A 20,400-nucleotide genomic window follows, 5' to 3' on the forward strand; every position below is an offset into this window, starting at 1 on the left:
CAGGATGTACTCCTCCTCATCTTACAAATAACAGGAAACACACAGGAACTTGGAATATTTCGACTGATTTTAAAAGACCATTAAGGTTTTAGCCAGTCTATTCCTGCAATGTTTAAGAGAATGAGAGCTTCAAATTCCATCAGCTAGCTGTATCGTGCAATGATGGTAACATCCTGCAAGAATTAAATGTTGATCACTTTTAAATAACAATGAGATGTAACAAACAGCTGTGAAGAACAGATGATACGTGAATTATCCTAGAGCTTTTGAAAATTTGGTCAGCAACTCCACTGATGCACGAAGGACCTCTTTAAATCACGGGAATCTAATCAAGATTAAACTAGATTTGGGGCTGTGAATGCAGACATCCTTTGTGGTGTCACCTATGGGATTACGACTGGATTTCTTAAATTGGGATCATAAATGGGCAAACACGATTTATACAAAGTTTCTCCACTAGAACAGAGCAGCAAGCTGCATGATGTAATGTGTATGTGGTTGTTCGTGTGATATTCAAACCTAGCTGCTGCTAGAGTCCTCATTGGTGTTATACGAGGATTTTCAGCTGACAGTCAGTAAAGATTTTTCCCTCTTACCCTGTCAATTAGTCCCACTATTGCCATGGTGAAGAGTACCACACAGAGAGCAGCCGAGGCTCTGACCTGTCTGATATTATGGAGGAAGATGAGGAAGAGCTTTACTCCGAAATGCAGCTGGAGGATGGAGGAAGGCGACGAGTCAGTGTGACTTCACACAATGCGCTTAAGGTAAGTGACTGCAGAGCAACCTCAGGAGTACCTCATATTTTGATTCTTCCTTCAAAGCATTTCTTTAGTCAGTTATGGATTTTGCGGACCATTAAAACTCACACTGTCATATAGACTTAGAACTGGGGTGAACATTTTTTATGATGTCAAGGCCGCTTTAATACATCTATTACTCTTTTTTTTTTCATTATTTGATAGCTAATCCTTCAACTAATTGACTATTTTCCTACATGTAATCATTGAAGTTGCATTTTCTGTTCTATATCTGGGGACCTTTCCCACGTCTATACGACAATATACTACATGTGCAACCCAGACAATGAGTTGTTTCTGAGCAAGGAGACTTATATAAACATACACACATATAGAAAGAGAAATAAAACAACTGAGGTTTTTCACATCTGAGTAACTTGTCCCTGTTTCCAGTGCTATCTCTTCCACAGGCTTTAAAGGGTCCTTGTGAGAAAGGGAGTTGTGTCAGCTTTGTTTGACAAATGCATTGTCAGAATCCTTGTGCTCTGATTGTTAAGGAATCACCAGAGAGAGCAGGAAATATTGTTTTGGCACTACACAGGAAGAGTCAGCATGAAAGACACCGTTAGTGTAACAATTACATTAGTTACACCGTTAGTGTAACAATTACAGCATATGTAGAATGTCCAACCTACCCAACGCAGAGTAAGTTTCTCATGGTATGTTTGTACGCGTAACTCCTCTTTGCTTTCCGTGGGTCTGGCAATCACACCAAACTGTGTTCTCCTCGAAAGCTGGATCAGTTGGACGACAGGGAAAACCACAGGTCGATTTCTCTTCCAACATGCTGTTACCTAACTAAAACCCAATACTCTTTTCTCATGCGTACAAGGGTTTTGACCATTCTTGTAACTGCTTTCATGTACTATAAATTCAGTCTTTGTGTTCTGATACTGTGTGGAATGAGACAGGTGCTTTTTCCAAAGAAAAAATAATCAGTGTTTCTATTATTCTGCTAACATGAAGGTCGAAACTGAAATCCTTCTGCATGCTGCTTCTGTCCCCTTCCTCTCGGAAAAAGTGAATTATCCCCAGACTGTTCTTGTCATTAGGCATCAGAAAGTATATTTACTTCTTGATTTTAAATTAATATTGCCTGTGCTGATGTTTGAAAAGAAAGGACCGAATCTTTAATTGGTGTTGCAATTCATTGTAACTTCATTTTAGACCTGTCCAGTCGGCAGATGCTGTAATAGTGTATGTGAAGGGTACGGGGGGTTGGCTGGTTCTGTGAAAGCGGAGTTCATTCTGCAGGTACTTCTGGGCAAGGACTCACGGATGTCTGAGTCTCATTTAGAGAATACGCCCATCATGCTGCTATGGTTTTTGATATAAAATGCAGGTCAGATTCCACCCCCAAAATGCTCAATAATTTCCCGCTCTTTCACGAGATCCAATTTCACTTTGCAATATCAATAACTGAAGGACATGCATACTGAATTTTCCATAACGTAATCAGATTCCTGTTCCTCCAGCATCTGAAACTGTGCCAGCCCTGCCCTTGCCACCGTAAATATTATCTCCTGAGTTAATAGATGCCCCCAAGTAACCAGAAAACATTTTGCATGCGGAAATATATTTGCTTTTTATGGGAGATTATTATTCCCTCCAATGGTTCCCTAAAACAAAGGCTGACACAGGAGATCAAGGGAAGGGCCAACTCACTCACGCGATCCGAGCATTCTGAAATGTGGGACATTTGAGCTCCAATCAAAACTATCCTTGTTCACATTTATTGACTTTCTTCCATTTTCATGAGAGTTTGTCTCAAACGTTTTACAAGCATGATACACATTTTAAAAATGATTGAGAACAGGTGACACAAATAGAGTCATAAAGTCACTCAGAAAGTTGCTGATGCCTGACAGGAGAAGACGTCCGAAACCCAACTAAGTGCCATGTGCTCAGAGACAGGTATTGCTGAAGTCCCTGAGGTGATCCTGCCATCATTTGTGGGTGCTGTTGTGTCCACATCACCTACCTGATCTGGGCGTGGAGTAAAGTACAGGGCGAGGTGATCTCCGTGATATAGACTCTATAAACCACGTCAGTGAAAACCAACACCTCTTGCATCATTATTCTCTTGCCTCTTCTCAGAGTCCAAGACACTGCATAGGATTCTTCGGTCACACCGACCTGTGTATTGTCTAAATGTGATGATAGAAAAAGTATAAAATCTATCATGTTCAGAACGCTTATTTTACCCAGGCTGGGGTAGTTTTTACCTACTTCTGGTAAAAACAGACACTTTTACTCTCTTCTGCTAATGGGCTGATTTTCAAATACTGGTTTTATCAAGCAGGTATGAGATTATGATGAGAGATTTGATGACAGTGCAGACCAAGTGACCTCAGAGAGGAGCCTGCTTCTCAGGGTTCTTCCTGTGGAAGCCAAGCTTTAAAACTGGTGCCTTTTTGTTTTTTTACAATTTTACAAAGGAAACTAGAACTCCTCAAATGATGTCTGCAGAAGAGCTCTCCTCCGGCAGGAGGTTTAGGACTATTTGCTATTCATACAAGATGCTTTAACAGATGCAAAGCAAGAAATCTTGCTAAACCAGAACTTTCATTCTCAGATATGGGTTCTGGTTACAAAGAAAAACTGAATAGCAGTTTGGCATGGGGCACGGAACGCACCAAGCATTAGTCCTGTGTTGGAATGCCATTCCCATTCACCATGCTGGAACCTTACACAGCTTTTATTGCTTTGATTTAAATGCATGGGTTTATTCTTGTTGAGAGCATCACTCAGTTGTTTGTACCGACCTCTCATGTTGTATCTGACATCCAGCAATTTCTTAATCACGTCTTTATTTTTCACAGATTCGCATTCAAAGCATGACGTCCTTTTCACTAAATAAGCTGCATGTCTTATGTTTGTCATTGCTCTAAAACTAATTCTGTCTTTATTTTTCTTTTCTTCTCCCTTTTCCCTCCCATTTTATTTCTGTCACACACTATTTGTTCCCTCTCTGGTTTTTAACATCACATACTCTTAAGGAGTGCGATAAGACCACTGAAGCCACTTTTTTGGAACAGCCTGACTTTTCACAGCAGATACATCACAGTAAAAAGCTTTTCAGTATTCCAGAAGTAGCTGAAGAGGATGGTGAATACTCTGAACTGCTGTACAAGCAGGGTTTAGGTATGCCCTATAAAAAGAATCCCACAATAGCTAGAGACTCTAGACCACCTAGGCCCTACAATCAAGACCAGCAGCACAACTTCTGGTACCCAGCCAAGCACAGAATTTCAGGCATGGAGGATTTTGCCGCAGACGACAAAGGATGTAAATATAGCCGGTCCTTATCAAGAAGCCCAGACAGTGGACTAGACTGTGGAAGTGAAGAAGAAGAATCTCGCTTTAATTTCAGATACACAGTTTCTGCCAACATGGCATCTAGCTGCTGTGCAGAGACTGCTAACTGTTCCTGCAGGAAAAGCATGAGGCCATTGCTTGCTCGCAGGAAAACTTTAACCAGACAAACCAGCATCGAAGAAGATTTTGGTGACCTGGGTCCTTCCTTTGTAGAGCCCAGGAGTGAACAGGTCAAGCCCAGTTACGAGAAAAAGTATGAGACCCAGAAATATAATAGAACAGATAATTTGTCTAATGAAGATGTGCAGGGAGGCTGGAAGACCGACTTAAAAATGGCTGACGCTAGGGCAGCTGGTCTACTTGCAAAGCCATCCCACAGAGATGCAGAAGACTCTCTGGTGTGTGAAATAAATCTTCCTTCTAACATCTGCTTGTCAAATCAGTCTGGTTTCTTTCTTTTGTTCTTTTTTGTTGTTGTTGTTCCTTTTTTTTCCTGAATTAATTTTCGGAGTCCGTCCTTTGGACCTATCTGCTGAATTTTCCCCCTTTTTTTGTCCTCCCCATTCATTTTAGTTTATTTTTCTGCATTTTCCTATACAGTCCTCTTTTGTGTCATGCTGAAATCAGTTTAATTTGCTTTACAATGATTTTCCCACAGAACAGATTATAATAATGGCTGCTTTTATTAAAGGACAACTGAATCTAAATTTTAATTAAGGGTTAGCTGAACTACTGATTTTTCCAAAAGATCATTTTCCTGTATTTTGCCCATCTAAATGTTGCTTTAAAAGAATGGTGCATTTTAATTGGAAAAGATTTCATTAGTAATTTTTTTTTTTAATGTCAAGGAATTCATTTCATCTTGTTGCTTTTATTCAACTCATTCCCAGAATATTCAGGATATGCTCTTTATCATGAAACATCTCCAGACGACAATCAAGATTCTCCTCTACTGTGACAGTGACCCAGATTTATGGAGTCACAGGTTTCATCATATTTCCATTTCCTACCTTATCTCTGCACTGTCACTACTTTGCCTTCCTTTTTAGCTCATCTCTTCTTGCCTTTGAAGTTGCAGACTGCATCTCTGCCGGAGAATGCAGGCAAACAGCTTCCTCCGAAGGGAGAGGCCAGGGCCATCCCGCACCTTGCAAGACGCCTCTGTGTGATCTCGCCTACTTGCATTCCTGTCCGTTAATCTATAGCAGAGTCTCCACGGTTTGATAGATGCATCCGGAGGCTTCCCGGCTCCCCAAAGACCAAAGCAAGTTCTTTACTCTCTCAGCCTGCGACAGTCCAGAGTGGAAACCTCAAATCTAAGAGGAGCGGTCAGCCGCCTGCTCTTCTGGCCCAGCAGTTTATGCTGAAATGATGTTCAAAATTTTCTCCCATTAAAATTGGTGCCCAAGCTATATTAATCTCAGTGACTGCATGATAAACTCTGGAGAGCATTAAAATAGCACCACTCAGTCGTTAAAAGACAACATTTTCTGCAAGGGTAGTGAACAGAAAGAGACAGCTGTGAAGTGAGACGAAGTGTGTCAACATTCCCTTCTTCACGTTTCGATGACCTTTAAAAGGCTTTAACGACCGAAGCGGTATCTAGAAAAGCCGTGTGCTCAGAGACAGGAGGACGTACCCTCGTTCACGCGCTGCAAACCGGACAAAGCCGTGTAGCTGAACACAGAAAGGCACCGCACTTTTCAGTGCAGTCCGATCTCCGCAGCTCGCACGGCTGGTCAGGCTGCTCGTCAGAAGATTGTACCGCCATCCTAGCAGCAACAACAAAGGCAAAAGAATATTTCAAAAATTATTCTTTTCTTTTCTTTTTGTTCTGATGTGTGACTGCTGGTTACAAAACACTGCCATGAATCAGGGAACCATTTTTTTTTCTTTTGCAGGTTTGCCAGGCAACAGTATTTACTTTTCAGCTAACCTTTCAGTTAAAAACTAAGTTTAGTTGCCTTTAGAGCTTATGCTTCCAAACGTGATTGACCTGATTAATGTCCAACCATGTAACCATGATGTTACCATGCATGTAACTTACAAACCTGTTTTTTCTGTTGTTGTTTTTTTAGCTTTTAGGTAATCCATCATCTGCAGGACGGCCTGAAAGGGCGGAGCATGCAGGGCGAAGGTCCTCTCATGGCAGTGCAGTGCCACAAAGGTCTCGACCAATGTTGGTCCCTTCCATTGGTTAGTTGGACAGATTGGTGCATTTCTGTTTTTTGCAGCCTCAGAGTCGGGAAGGCGGTCCTTAAGAAAGAAACAACACTTGTCTTGAACCATGGTTACTGTTACTTAAAATGGGATGAAATGGAATTAAAACTTGTCCATCTAAATATGAGTATCCTGGGGACTCACAGGGGGCTGAGTCAGTAGTCACTGACATCACGGGGAGTCTTTGCATGGAAGTTAGTGGGTATGGGAGCTTTTCTAAGCTTGGTTAAGCTTAGGTACTGTTAGATCTTACGTAAGAAGGAATTTGCAGGCAGGCTCCTGTACGATCAGTGAAATGAATGTACCCATTCAGCCAGCCATCCAGCCATCCATCTTTCCACTCATCGACCATCATTTTGCATTCATTTTCCATTTTCTTGACTACTTTTTGGAATTTAGCAGGAAAAAATGGAAGCTGTTAAATGTAACAACTTAGTAGAACTTGCATATATTTACTAGATTTTGCATTTCTTACAGAATCATCTCTATTCTGGTTTACCTATGACAAACCATATGCTGGTGTATACCAGAAAATCCAAAAAGTAGTGCAGAAAAGATAATGGAATCAAGACACTATGGACAAATACATATCTGTTAAAACTTGCACTCTGTACCAACCAATCAGAAATAATCACTCTGAAAATCAGGAAGTGCAGGCAAAACAAACACAGAAAAACTTCTGTGAGCTGTTAGCGGAGCTTTCCTCCATGGAGACATGAAGTCAGTCTGGTTCCTGTCCCTAAACCGGACTTTAATTTGTGAATACTGGAGGCATCAACAGGAGGAGAAGGGAGCACTGTCAGGCAATTCTCACCTGACATTTATCTGAATAAGAGACATCACAAATGGGGAGTAGCAGAAGGAAAGAGGCTGATCAATAAGGAGTGCTTTTATTTTTAAATATTAAATGTTATTCCCCTTTCATAGAACCAAACTAAAATGCCTGTACTATAAATTAAAAGTGAAATCCCCCTAGTGGGCACAATTATTTTGGTATCTAGTAGATAGTGATTATTTTATTGAAACCATGGATCAGAAAACACACACAGCGGTAATGCATGAAACTTCAGTGTCCTCAACAGAGCACGACCGGTCAGAGGCTGAATCTTGTCCCACATCCTGGCATAAACCAGGATAATCTTCACAGATGTCAATGGAATTACACTGGTATGAAAATGGTAGCGGGGAGAATCACCTCCAAGGAGGCTCTTGAGGTTCTGCTGACAGATTATTGCTAACTGAACCAAGTATCTTTCGGATGACGGTGTGAAGTCTGTTAGATTTTTGTGTCCTTCTTCTCTGAAACCAGCCTTTTTTTCTCAGGTTTAAAGATTTCTGGTTTATGTTTAGATTACTTAAAGCAAGTTTTGTCTCTAAGTTCTGTCTTTTATATTACCTGCTAAAACTTTTTTTTTTTTTCTTTGTGAATAGCAAGCGAATAGACAGGTTGGTTTGAATTAATCCTTTGGGTTTCCTTTTCATGTTCATTTTAATTAAAAAATAAGAGAAGTGATTATATTTATCAAAGCTTACTTTCTGTCAACAAAGTTAGGACACGGAAACCACGAAGTAATGACTTTGCTGTTTAGTAGTTCAGAGGCAACAGTTTAGGAATCAGATAAAGAGACTGATAGTCGGTCTGTACCCAAACAGGTAATCAAATAGAAAATAAAATCTCAGATATTATTTCTTCCAGTGTAACTTAAAGAACTTATTAGTGTATTTTGCACCATGTACAATCCTCAAATGCTCTTTGGGGAAGTTCCATTAGGAATAAATGACGATATTGTCTAATGCTGGTAATGAGCAAACTACTGATCATTATGTACAGTATCTAACAAAAAAATAATTAAAAAAAAGATTTGCTGTGAAGCTGCTGAAAAGCCTTGTGTGTTCAAGGCTGACTGCTCTGACTAAAAGACTAGCGACTAAAATTGCTGAAAGATGTGTGTGCAATATTTTGCTCTTTCAGCGTGATGCTGAAATAAACCACTTTGAGGATAAGTGAAGCAAATTTAAGCCCTTGATAAAACTCTGCACAAAAGTTGTTTCCTGTAAACCTGCTGGAAAAAAATCTAGAAAATATGAGATGTATCAAGAGTTCAAATAAATAAAATGTGGTAAAAGTAGAGCGTCCAAAAGCCTCTAGCAGAACATTGTGGAAACTCGAACCCACTGTGCAGAGCTCCCACTGACAGGGGAAGTTTCCCACGACTAAGGGCAGCAAGTAAGGCTTTGGAAGAAGGAAGTTGTTAGAGCTGTGTCATAACACAGTCCCACAAAGCGAAAAGCAGATGAAATGGAAGAAGCAACTAACTACAACGCAGCTGTAGTCTGCTCGAATACACGAGACTGTCGTTGGCCTCAGTATATAGCTCTCAAATGTCGATTCCAAATGTCTTGGCAGCAGCTTATTCCTTTACACGTACGCCTGGCGTTTTTATTAAGTTATTCAGCTAAAGGGTCACTTCAGTGATGGGAAGTTCTTAAGGCAGCTCTGGTAGGTTGAATTAGCAGGAAAGACCTGCAAAACTGTAATGTTCTTCAGATTCCAGTGCTAAAACCTTTCTCCAAAATGTTCCAGAATTTAAATTCTTTGAGGTATTTTCTCCATTAAGCTATAAATACTGTAGATTAGTATCTTCTTGCAGGTAGGATTTAAGTAAATTAATTAATTTTTGTTTTTAGGTTGATACTTTAGAAGGTGAAACACAGTTTACAGTGCTCTTGACCTTGCAGATCTGGCAGGTAGGATTGTTTAAATGTCATAATAAAAGATGATTCCTATCCAAAGATCTAACAAACAATATTTACACTGTATGACTTTTAAAAAGCACAAATTTCAGATGCTTAAAAACAGGAGATACACAATTCTGTGATTCCCCCACTGAAGAAGGATTTCTAGAGGCTGAGACATCTGGCAAAGCTTATGCAGTGTTTAGCCTTCCTATTATATGCAAGTCAGAAAAAAAAGGTAGGCAAAGCCTGCTCGCAGGAGCCTCCGCAAAGGCAACTCTACACTATGTTTTAATAGATCATTCCCTTTTTCTCCTTAGAAATTACAATGGACAGTAACAGTGAAGGCGGTCGGTCTCGGTCAGGTAGTGAGGGAAATATTTCACCCGTAAAAGAAGAAGCTTATTATCGCAGCATTGGTGGACACAAGAAATGGCCTCAGCAGCGTACCATGGCCCCTGAATATAGATACGGTATGGCGAACATCATTCATCCTTTGTGACAGACACGGTTTAGAGCTGCCTGTTAACAAGTGCGATTTCTGTATGACAACTTTGCATGCAATGCAGAACGCCAGGGGAACTAGCTCTTCAGTCCTGTCTGCTCTCAGGTTAAGTTTCTTCAGCTCAGCTGTAAGGGACAAGCAGCCCTTAGTCCTCTGTCCTGAAACTGCTGTGCAGCCTTTCCATCCTCGGCTGGGTCCAAGCACACTGCATTGCATGAACCTCTGTGAAGCTGCGCTGCTACTGATGCCGGTCAGTATTTACTGTACACCCCTGAACAGCCATCCATCAAATCGACCGCATTTCCACTTGGTTCATACGCACCCGACAGGCACAATCAGTAGCTAGTAAACCCCAAGCCCACGCCCACGTCCTGTGGTAGGAAGCAGTTCCCAGACATTATTCTGATTTAGGGCTTGGGCTAAACGAATATTCGGGGTCTTTTCAATGGCCACGCCGGACTTTGGCTGTATCACTTGGTGAAGACAAAAATCACTTTTATTTTTAGGAATAATTACATAGTGACAAGCTTGTATTACGGGGGTAAGGCAATTATACCCCGTGCTGATAGTATTTGTTGTTTCATCAACACAGAAATCATTACATGATCAACAACTCAGTTTTCATAGTTCATAACACGGGAAATTGAAGCATCTGACGACCCATAAAAGCAGCCTGGGCCATATGTAGAGCTAAGAAAGACGTTAGGGTTTTGTTGGTATCTGAAATGAAACAAAAGAGGCCCTGAAAGTTGAGGTAAATCGTGAAATAATGTTGAGTTTCAAAGCCGACAGGACCGACTGCCAGCCAGACCATCAGCTTGTGCGTATCGGTGTCTACCCAGTGCGTTCAACCCAGCTGTGGTTGCCGCGACGCATCAGCTGGGAATCTGACTGGCTGCACCCAAAGACTGAGTTTTTACGTACACAGTTACACGTGTGTGTATGTATGACCAATGTACGTACCTCCTGAGAGAATGAGTGCCCAACCAGCTAATCAAGAGAGCGTTTGCTTTCTGGGTCACTGAAGCAAACACCACTATTCTGAGGCAGATGTTACAGGCCAGTTTAGCTATAATTCATGTTTGCACCTAACCCCCACCGACTGCAGTTAGAGTTAGATGCAAAAATCAGTAATTTTAATTTAAAAAAGCAGAACACCCCTTAACCCACCTGATTTACGTTGCCTGGTGGGCCTGGGGATGAACACAGACTGCAACCTGGCTGCGGGGGGAGAACAGACCAGGGAAGAATGCCATCCTTCGTGTCCCATTGCTTTCTGTCCCCCATGTGCCCTTCGCCCACACTTCCTTTCTGTGCTTTGTGCCTGCCTAAAGCTTCTTGGCTGGAATCTCTCCCTGCCCTTTTTGCTGTTCTGCATTTTTCCCCTGTTCACATTCTTTCTTGCGCTCTGGACCCAAGAGTTAGTAGCTGTCCCCTTAAAGCTGTGACTCGCTAAAAACTTTTTCTGGTAGTTTTAAAATATCAACTGTTGAATAAAATATATCTGATGTAGAGGTAAAAAGAAGAATTTTATCTAAACTACTCCATACTGAATGTTCAAACCGGTACCACAAATGAGTCTTTAATGTGTAAGAAGTGATTACTGTAAAAGTTGTATTAATATGAAAATTATTTGGAAAATTTTTGACATAGTTGAACTACATTTTCATCATAATTCATAACATCACTTTCTCAGTTTGTCAGTTGTGAAGGATCTTGCAAACCGGATTATAAGGGTTGGATCAACAAAAGTACGTGACTCCCACTGAAGTTAGTGGGACGTGCAGAACAAGCCAAGTTTTTCAGAAGTGGCCTGTGATTTTGAGGGCTTTATTTATTGGGACTTTAATTTCATATGTCTTGAAGGAGCCTATTTGGGGGGGGGGAAAGTACTACCACATGCTCTTTCAAATCAAAATCAAACGCCTTTGAAACCTGTCAATGAAAACACTAATTGTTAGCCATTTTGGCCTTATTTTCTAATTTGGTTTTCCTGCAGCCCATCCTGTAGAATGCTGTTGAATCATGGACTAAACGCATTCTTCAGGTCATTTGAAAAGTCTGAATGATATGAGACCGAAATGTCAGTTCTCATTTTTTAGGTCCTAATTGACCTGGTACCCTGCAGTGGACAGGGTTCAGTGCAGTGCCAAGTCTTGTGGTGTTCATGGGTGATCTGTCCTAACGAGCTGACGGTTAAATGCAGTCATCGCTAACAAGTTCTCGTGGATTTTAACACATCTTGTTAGTGTTTGGGTTGCTCTGGGGCACTGCTGGCTCTGTTAATTATTGCCTGTGTTTAAACGAACGATAGGCAGTGTCGTTCCAACCCTGGCATAAATAACACTACTGAGAAATATTTCTTCTTGCCTGTCTGGAGAGAAGAGGTTATAACCGTGTCTTAAAGCTGGTACCTAAAACATGGTACGTCAGCACAGCTGGGACGCGCTTTCTTGTGTCCATGAAGAGCAGAAGCAGCTGTGCTGGAAAGCAGGCGGAGCCACAGCGTGGTTATTTTTACAGCGATGGTAAAGCCTATCGTCAGGCTCAGCATCCTGTCACTCTTGCCATGCTACCTCCATTTATGACAACTCTAGTAAACCTAACAAAAATCGCTTCCTTACCTGAGCTGTATTCACGTGTGTAAATGTCAGTGTGGTGCAGGAGCTCAACACCACGGTCAGTGCGTGCAGATTTTTATACTTTAAAATAAAAAAAAACTTGCAAATTAAAAAAAAGAAAACAAAAATCACACCAAGCTTAATAGGGCATGCATTAAGTTACTGGTTTTTTTCCACTGAAATGCCAAACATTTTTCAAATATTAACTGGAAGAGTTGAAAGATGAGGCCAGCTTGTATTACTGAATTGTTCTTTTCTGAATTTACTTTCATAGATGGATATGGTGGTCATGAGCGTCTTTCTCCAGATATTTATGAAGAATCAGAAACAGATCCTGGCACAGAAGATTCTTCTATTCGAATATTTGTTGCACTCTTCGACTACGATCCGCTGACCATGTCCCCAAACCCTGATGCTGCAGAAGAAGAGCTGCCATTTAAAGAAGGACAGATCATTAAGGTGGGATCTAAAAACAAAGGAAATGAAGGACCCAGTTTTACAAACAGGGTCTTTGTTCCCTGTGGAGAAAGCAACGTGTGTGACTAGAGGCCAAGAGGGGTTTTTTCCTCCAGATTTCAGGCTGTAAATTTACTGGATCGGGAACCTAACATCTAGTGCTGATGGCTTCAAAATAATGAGAATGGGCAAACATCTCAGAGTTACGACGGATACTCGGGGCCAGGCTCAGTCAGAGATTTAGGTGCTAAGACCGAAGTTGTGGCTCTGTGGCCACTGCCTCACACCCTGCAGGGAAAGCTGCTTCAGCGAGGAGGTCTTTGCTGCCGAGGTGCCACAAAGGTGCTCAGTGTCGCACCTTCCCACATCCCAGAGCTGCTGCAGGTTTTAAAAGCTGAACACTCCGAGCTAGTGTACACTTAAGAGTAATTAAAACCCAGAAGTTAGGCATTTCTCTTCCAGAAACAACCTGTTCTGAAACCGGGAAAACTGCTCCCTTTACTGACTGTTTGGTGTAAAATACACAAGCTGCCTTTAAACAGGGCGCAGAAGATGTGCCAGGTGACAGGGAAAGTGTTAGACATCAGATATTTACCCTCAGTGAAGTTGATTTTACATTTGGGACCATGGTGGTTACTGTGTGATCTGCTGCTTGAATTTCTTACCAAGTTGTTGAGAAGGTGGATTAGTTTGCATTTTCAAAGTACTTCTTGTACGTTCCCCGAGCAGTGGGATGTGGAACATGGTCACTTCCACCAGGAGTGTATGAGTCTGTCCAGAACACGTTAGGGTCACATATTCTGTGCGGTGTGAAGTGATAGCGGTGCCACGTCAGTCGTGGATGTAGAATGATTAGAACCGAGAAACGTCCCTGCTCTAGCGTGTTGAGGCGATTCGATGGACATTTTTAATGAACTCAGATTTGAATTGAAGGGATTGGTTGGGGCTTTTTGTTTGGTTTTGAAGAAAGAAAACAATTGATTTAGCCTAAACAAGGAACAATCTAAACCCAGTCACCAGTTTGGTCCTAAGAACGTAACTGGTGTTCAGTGCAGTCCTTGATCTACGCCTTTGTGTCATCTGTAGCCTTGATGAATTGACTGCAATTTTGGAATGTAAGAGAAATTTTGGATTTACTTGTTCATGCTATTTTTCTACCTGAATTTATGTTTTCTGGCAAGACAACAGCAGCGCTTAAGTACACATATCAAGTATAGGAAGTATTAGATAGGCAGTGTTGATTACGTACAAGTGGTTCTGCTCAAAATAACACTTTGGCACAGTTTTGTGAATGCTTTTTTGAATATCATTTACACGGCACCAAAAATTGTCTCTCACTTTTTGTGCACTTCTCTGCTAAGAAAAACAGTCCAAATCCTGCTAATGTATCTGAAGTCATCATTCAAATTAACAGAACAATTGCAGGTCTGTGACCTATGTCAGAGTAGTCAAAACCTAAGCCGGTTCCACATCCGAACTGAGGTCACCTGCCGAGCTTTAGTGACCATTTAGCCTGCATTAAAATTCCTTTATTGACCAACATTATCACTCTTGGAATAACAGGTCTATGGGGACAAAGATGCTGACGGGTTCTATCGTGGAGAAACCTGTGCAAGAATTGGCCTTATCCCGTGTAATATGGTCTCTGAGATCCAAGCGGATGATGAAGAGATGATGGATCAGCTTCTCAAACAAGGCTTCCTTCCTTTGAACACACCGATTGAGAAAATCGGTAAGGGAAAATGTATCCGCTCCACTGCTGACTTTTGGGTGCTGTTAACGTGGCTGGATCGGCTTTGCCTTTTGTTTTTACTATATGCAGATGCATCTAAACTTGACAGCAATTTACTACACCATGGGATACATTCTGTGTCAGTGTCTGGATGACTTTATTCACCTAATATTTAATCTCAGTCACATCTTTTGCTGCAAATGAGGACCTGTATCTTCACTGCTCCACTCATTACTTTCTTATTTACAAAAAAAGTAGTTTTTTGTTACCTGAAAGATTGCTAGACACAGAACACGATCCCTGTGCTTTGGAGTGTGCTTTGCTGAGGTGCTTTGTGATACGCTCACTGCTGCAAAGCAGAAAAAGAATCACTTATTTGTTGTTAATTTTACTCTTCTACGTTTTCCTACTTTACGGTGATTTAAAGGGATGGTGGCAAAGGGTTATGTGTAACCTCGTTTGGGATAGCATCACAGAGTTTATGGATGCTGCAGTGACAAACCCTTTAAAAAGCAGAGTTTGGCCAAACAAGTCTGTGTGCTGAACCACCTGTGTTACGTCGTTGGTTCAATGCTGTACACAGATATACAATGCAAGCACCGAAACTTAGGTTTCCTTCTAAAAAGAAATTTCATACAACTATCTTTCAACACGATTCAGAGAGTATAAAGGGCAGGAATTGATTTGGTCCTGTTTAAAAGTGAACTGTAAAAGTGGTTGCTAAGAAAACCAAAGAACTCTTCCACAGCTGTTTTCTCGGATTGAATAAAACCTTATTGCTTTAGAACAGTATTAGCAAATGGGAGACAAATCACTTTTTGTTTTGGGGTTTTTTTTTTAAAGATATTGAGAGATTTCAGAGTTGTCCATTGTCCATGAAAGGGGAGGGTGATTTAAGTTCTTAAACGCTCACCTGAGGTCTTAATTCCGATCTGTGTATTTACTTACTTACGCCATATAAGTACAATCCTCTCACTTCCATGCGCTCGTAAAGCCCATCCGCTCCTCTGGGTACAGCACAGACCCCTCCATGTACATTTGTAGGACAGAAACTTGGGGCAGGGACACGGTGGGACCTAGAGATGAGCAGATTGGCTGCCTGCAGCATTACTCTGCACGAGTCGTTTCAGCGTCAGCGTGGGTCTGCACCACTTGAAACCTGTTAGAACGAGGCTCCTAAGCCTGCTGTAGGTACCTCTGCGAACACCGCGGGGGGGCTGATGGGTGGAAATAGGTGTCTAACTGGGCTTCTGCTTGGAGCAGCCAGGTCACGTGCGGGTACAGAAAGTCTCTTCCTGAAGAGCTGCAGTTGAAACTTCCTGCTGTAAGCCCTGCCCGGGGCTCTCCACTCTTGTCCGTCACCAGGTTGTTGATACAGAACAGTTGTGAAAAGGAAAGCACCAATCCACGTAGCTCCCATGATCTGAGCGTTTGGGCTGTCTGTCATCTTACAAATGGAATTGGAGTTTCTCGTTGTGCTCACCTGGCTGTGACTCCTGAAATAGCTGAGAAATCAGAACGTCCTTAGCTTGGAAAGAGGGAGAGGCAGTTCGTGACAGGAACGTCGCCCGGCCTGAGCTTTTTAAGCAATTCTGTTCGTTCTGGGAAGTTTCTGAGCGAGCTGTTAGCAACCTACCCCCAGCAGTTCACCTTTAAATATTTTAGTGCTTTAAAAGCATCATGTATTTTCTCTTTAACATGGATTTAAATTGTTAGTCATTTAAAATACAAAACCCAACAAACACTTTTACGAACGGATTCGGAAAGAATAGTTAGTTTGGCTTAATTTCAAACTAAACACAAACTGAATAGCATTGATCCACGTGCTCAGGCCCTCGCTGACACAGAGGCTGCCCATGTGGATTTTTAGCAGAAGCAGGCTCTGATTGCCAGTCTGTCTCATATGTTACTCATATTTTTGTGTCATATCAGACACTTTACATACTGTGTTCATATGACTATAGTTCTCTTAATCCTTTGCCCACATTAAATCCTGAAAAAAACAGAACTTTGAACAGCTTCATATCTTTTCTTCTTTTATTTGTATGCATTCCTTTCCTGAAGTCAACTGTGACCGTTTCAAAGAGAGCACACGCTCTGTACACCGCAGATCCAGAAAGTCTAAAAGAGGTCTGTGCTAAGAACCAATAATTTGATTCAAGCTGTAAATTAGCTGAAATGATTTGAGCTGTCTAGATTTACTTTTTCATGCCTTTGAACTTTTGGAAACCAGAAGGTGGAAAACACTGTCACTTAGCAGTTATGGGTAGGATCCTTTTTGGATTCTTTTCCTGGTCATAGTGGGACCCTTGACCCCGAGCAGTGGGCAGTGTGTCGCCCCAGAGAAGTACCTCAAAGTGGGAAGTGTGACTCTGAGACAGTCATTTCGGTGTCGGTTGATCCAGGCTGTGGGGAATCAGGGGGATCAGGTCCTGCGTCTGTTACAGTCCCTGCGTTTGTCTTGGGCTCTCCTGGGGCTCTGTGTAAACCCCTTGCATTGGTAGCTGGGAAAATAACGCCAAACCACCCTCTGCAAGGGCAAGGACCTCCTCTGACCGAACGCTTCCATGTCAGCCGGTGGGTGATGTGGCAGCTGCGAGCGCATGCTGCCTCAGGACCTGCTCCTACATCAGCCGAAACTGTAACGTTCACCCTCATGCCAGAACACTGACAGGGTGCCTCCTAAGCCAGGGTTCCTTTGTCACACTGCCTAGCGCTCGTCAGAGCTGCCTCGGTGCCTGTCTGTAAGCAGCACTAACAAGCATGTTTCTCTTGCTGCAGCAATCATCCGCAAGAACCATGCTAGTATCATTCAAATTGAAAACGAAGCCCATTTCAGGCTTCCCTGTAATTGTTTAATAGCAATCAGCAAACATTTCATGTGGTTCCTGGAAACTACCAATTTTACTCCTTTCTTTCTGTCCCCTGCAAAAGAAACTTGTAAAATTAAACAGTACTTGAGAATGTAAATCCCGAAAATACTGTGGGGGAGGAAAAAAAAAAAAAAAGGCAGCTGAGAGTGTCCGTTTCTCCTTCCAGCCTCCCAGCAGAAAGTGGAAGAATAATCTCAGGCACAACTTCCTTGTGATTAGGAGGGGGAAAGGAATAGATAGTAAAGGTGGAAGTTTGAATAAAATAAATGAAACAAACATGAATTTTGACTGTTTGGCTTTTTATACCCTGGTAACCTCAGATTCTTACAAGCAAGAACGGCTGAAAATTTCAGAACATTAGTTTTGCAGATAACTACAGTTCAGAGGAGTCGATGGCTGAGACTGCGGAGGGCAAGTGAACCATTAGAAACTAGTTATGAACCGTTACAAACTAGTTATGAACCGTATGTGTGGTTTCAAAACCCTTACCTGGGTTAATAGGTTTGGTAATCTGTGACCTTTTAGCACTATGCTAGAGAAACACCACTGCTGTTACTGCATGGTTGAGAAATGATGTGGGGAAGAGGAGTTGCGCCTTGTTGATCTTTGCAAAATAACTTTGATAGCTTTCCTTCCCTTCCTCTCCTTGTGATTGGGACAGAGAGAAACAGGCGGAGCGGCAGACAACACACGGTGTCTACACGGAGGATGGTGGCACTGTACGATTATGACCCAAGAGAAAGTTCTCCTAACGTTGACGTCGAGGTAATGACTGACAGAGCCGTTTCCTGTGCTTACCAGTTACGGAGCGTAACGTAGTTGGTATTGACGAGAGAAGCACTATTACACATCCACAGCGGACATGCAAAAAAATAGTAGTGCTGGATTACAAACACTGGTCAAGTGTTATTGGGCAGATTGTATAGGACATGCTTGTGACTTCTTCGGCACAAGTAGATTTATGGGTCTTGTTCGAACACACTCAAGGAATATCCTTTGTAGGGTTTATTTAATACGGCTCGGTATATTCTCTAGCCAGCGATGGACATACGTTGTCCATTAGAGGTGTATTTGTATGCGTGTAACGCAAGTCTGTAAGGAAAAAAGCACAGAGTTAGTTATAAATGGTGGGGAATGATTGTTTTCCAGTTACTGTTTTACAAATTTCCTTTGTTTCTAAAGAAAATGTCGTTAACCATTGCCCAACAAACCATGGCCTGTCACATGTTCCTTTTCCTGCAGGCTGAGCTGACATTCTGCACAGGGGACATCATTACCGTCTTCGGTGAAATAGATGAAGATGGATTTTACTATGTAAGTTCTGTTCCGTCACTTCAGGCTGGCACAAACTGTTAGCACAGTCTTCACTATCGTGCGTGATTAAGCACCAGCCCGGGGGGACGTCAGAGCATAATGCCAGCTCCTGTGTTGTGGGAATAGCTCTGATCCTAAGGTGACAGAAATGCCAGCCTACGTGACATGCCAGAAGCACTTGTCAGAATGGGGTTAGTGTCACCGCTCTCGTTTTGTCCCTGGGAGACTGAGGGCACAACCAGCCCCATCAGAGAGCCAGGGTATGACCCCGCCCGGCCAGATCCCGCTGCTGCAGGGATGCAGCGGAACCCGCAACACTCCCGCAGCTGCAGGAGCTCATGTGGCACTGAAGAAGGTCCAACTCCTGCCCCTCCAGCACAGGTTTTAAGGGACTGTTGTTCATGCAGCTGAGAGCTACCTCTGGCATTTTATAAACAGTAATTGCCTCATTTAGTTTGCTGGAAAATTCTATTTTGATCATGCGTGTATCTCTGCGAACCCGAGTGACATCTAATGGGTAACACACTTCATGTGGGAGAAGAGCCTAGTCAGAGCCTGTCCCTGCAATGAACGGTTACTTGAGTGAATTAAGTCAATCAAATAAATCAGGAGTGGCTTAAGCACCAGTTAACTGATCATACGACTTCATCATTCCTTGAAGAGGAAGAGTTTAATCCTGGGAGACTGTGCGCGCAGCTGAACTGTCTTCACGTTGACAGTAGCTGCCACTCTGCGTCTTGAACCCGCACGTTCCATGTCCCCGGTGCACGGGCCGTAGAAAACAGGCCCTGCTCTCTTTCAGCTACACGTTAGAGGCTGAGCCCCAAAGGAGCAATGTGACCGTCTCCACAGCGCCCTTGGGCTGCATGGCCTTGCACACACAGGAGCATGGTGGTGCAGTCTAGAAAGTTCTAGGCCAAGTCTAGAAACTGTGTGGGAATTCAGCCACCACTGCTCCACGGCGCACGGATGGACGCCGAGGTGCACTAGCTTTTGTGATCTTCCTGAGTGTGTAAGCTCTTAAGGCCCCAAGTGACCTTAGCTGGGTATCTCCTCTTTCTCACTGGCTTAGAAATGGGCAAAAACATTTTCTTACCTTCCTGGAAACCAACATTTGCTTTAGTTAAATACTCACCGAATTTTCCATCGTGTTGCAGGGTGAACTTAATGGACAAAAGGGGCTGGTTCCTTCCAACTTCCTTGAAGAAGTGCCTGACGATGTTGAAGTCTATCTATCTGATGCACCCTCGCGATACGTTCACGATACACCGATGCGTACGAAAGCAAAAAGGGTAAGCAACCGAATAAGGAAAACTTAAGTTTTTATTTTCCATTCCATTCTGCCTCACCTATAATTTAGACATTACTTTTAACATTTTTAATCCATTTGCCCATTTTAAATTAACTTTCAAATATATGAAACATAAAGAAAAATTACTTTACTGAGCCTCTCGCTAGCTCGTTACATTTGTAACTGAAGAAACTAAATTTCCCATTCAACTGCAGTCATTATGGTACCTCCAGTTATAATTTGAGTTTAAGCAGCTTTTCCTTGGTGAAAGTAGTTACTTCCGAATGCTTCTAAACGACTCTTACTACATGCACTATCCGCTGAAAGCAAAAGTTCTTGTGGACGAAAGATGGGTACAGGCATTCCTTTAACTACAAATCGTAACCGACTGACAGTGGGCAGCTCTTGGTCCTTATGACTTCTAGTTAATTGCCCAGAGACGTCTCTCTTATGAAAGACTCATCATGTTTAGAGTATCTCATTTTCTGTTTTGTTTCATCACTGCAATATTTTATATATTATATATTTTATATA

General features: G+C 42.3%; 1 protein-coding gene across 3 annotated transcripts in view; it reads left to right on the plus strand.

The window, feature by feature from the left end:
- Positions 1-19,929, plus strand: part of RIMBP2 (RIMS binding protein 2) — a 54,663-nt gene extending 34,734 nt beyond the window's left edge. For 2 of the 3 annotated variants that reach the window (XM_010141387.1, XM_010141388.1), the window contains 7 exons: positions 609-767; positions 6,197-6,314; positions 12,475-12,659; positions 14,220-14,388; positions 17,923-18,026; positions 18,504-18,575; positions 19,733-19,929. In XM_010141387.1, the coding sequence (XP_010139689.1) occupies positions 609-767; positions 6,197-6,314; positions 12,475-12,659; positions 14,220-14,388; positions 17,923-18,026; positions 18,504-18,575; positions 19,733-19,894 (969 nt within the window). In that variant the 3' untranslated portion in view covers positions 19,895-19,929. Of the gene's footprint in view, positions 1-608; positions 768-3,799; positions 4,517-6,196; positions 6,315-12,474; positions 12,660-14,219; positions 14,389-17,922; positions 18,027-18,503; positions 18,576-19,732 lie in introns of all 3 variants that reach the window. The other variant, XM_010141386.1, reaches the window with a different exon arrangement.
- Positions 19,930-20,400: the final 471 nt, after the last annotated feature.

This window comes from Buceros rhinoceros, unplaced genomic scaffold (genome assembly GCF_000710305.1).
Source record: "Buceros rhinoceros silvestris isolate BGI_N320 unplaced genomic scaffold, ASM71030v1 scaffold3228, whole genome shotgun sequence".
Taxonomy (NCBI): Eukaryota; Metazoa; Chordata; class Aves; order Bucerotiformes; family Bucerotidae; genus Buceros; species Buceros rhinoceros.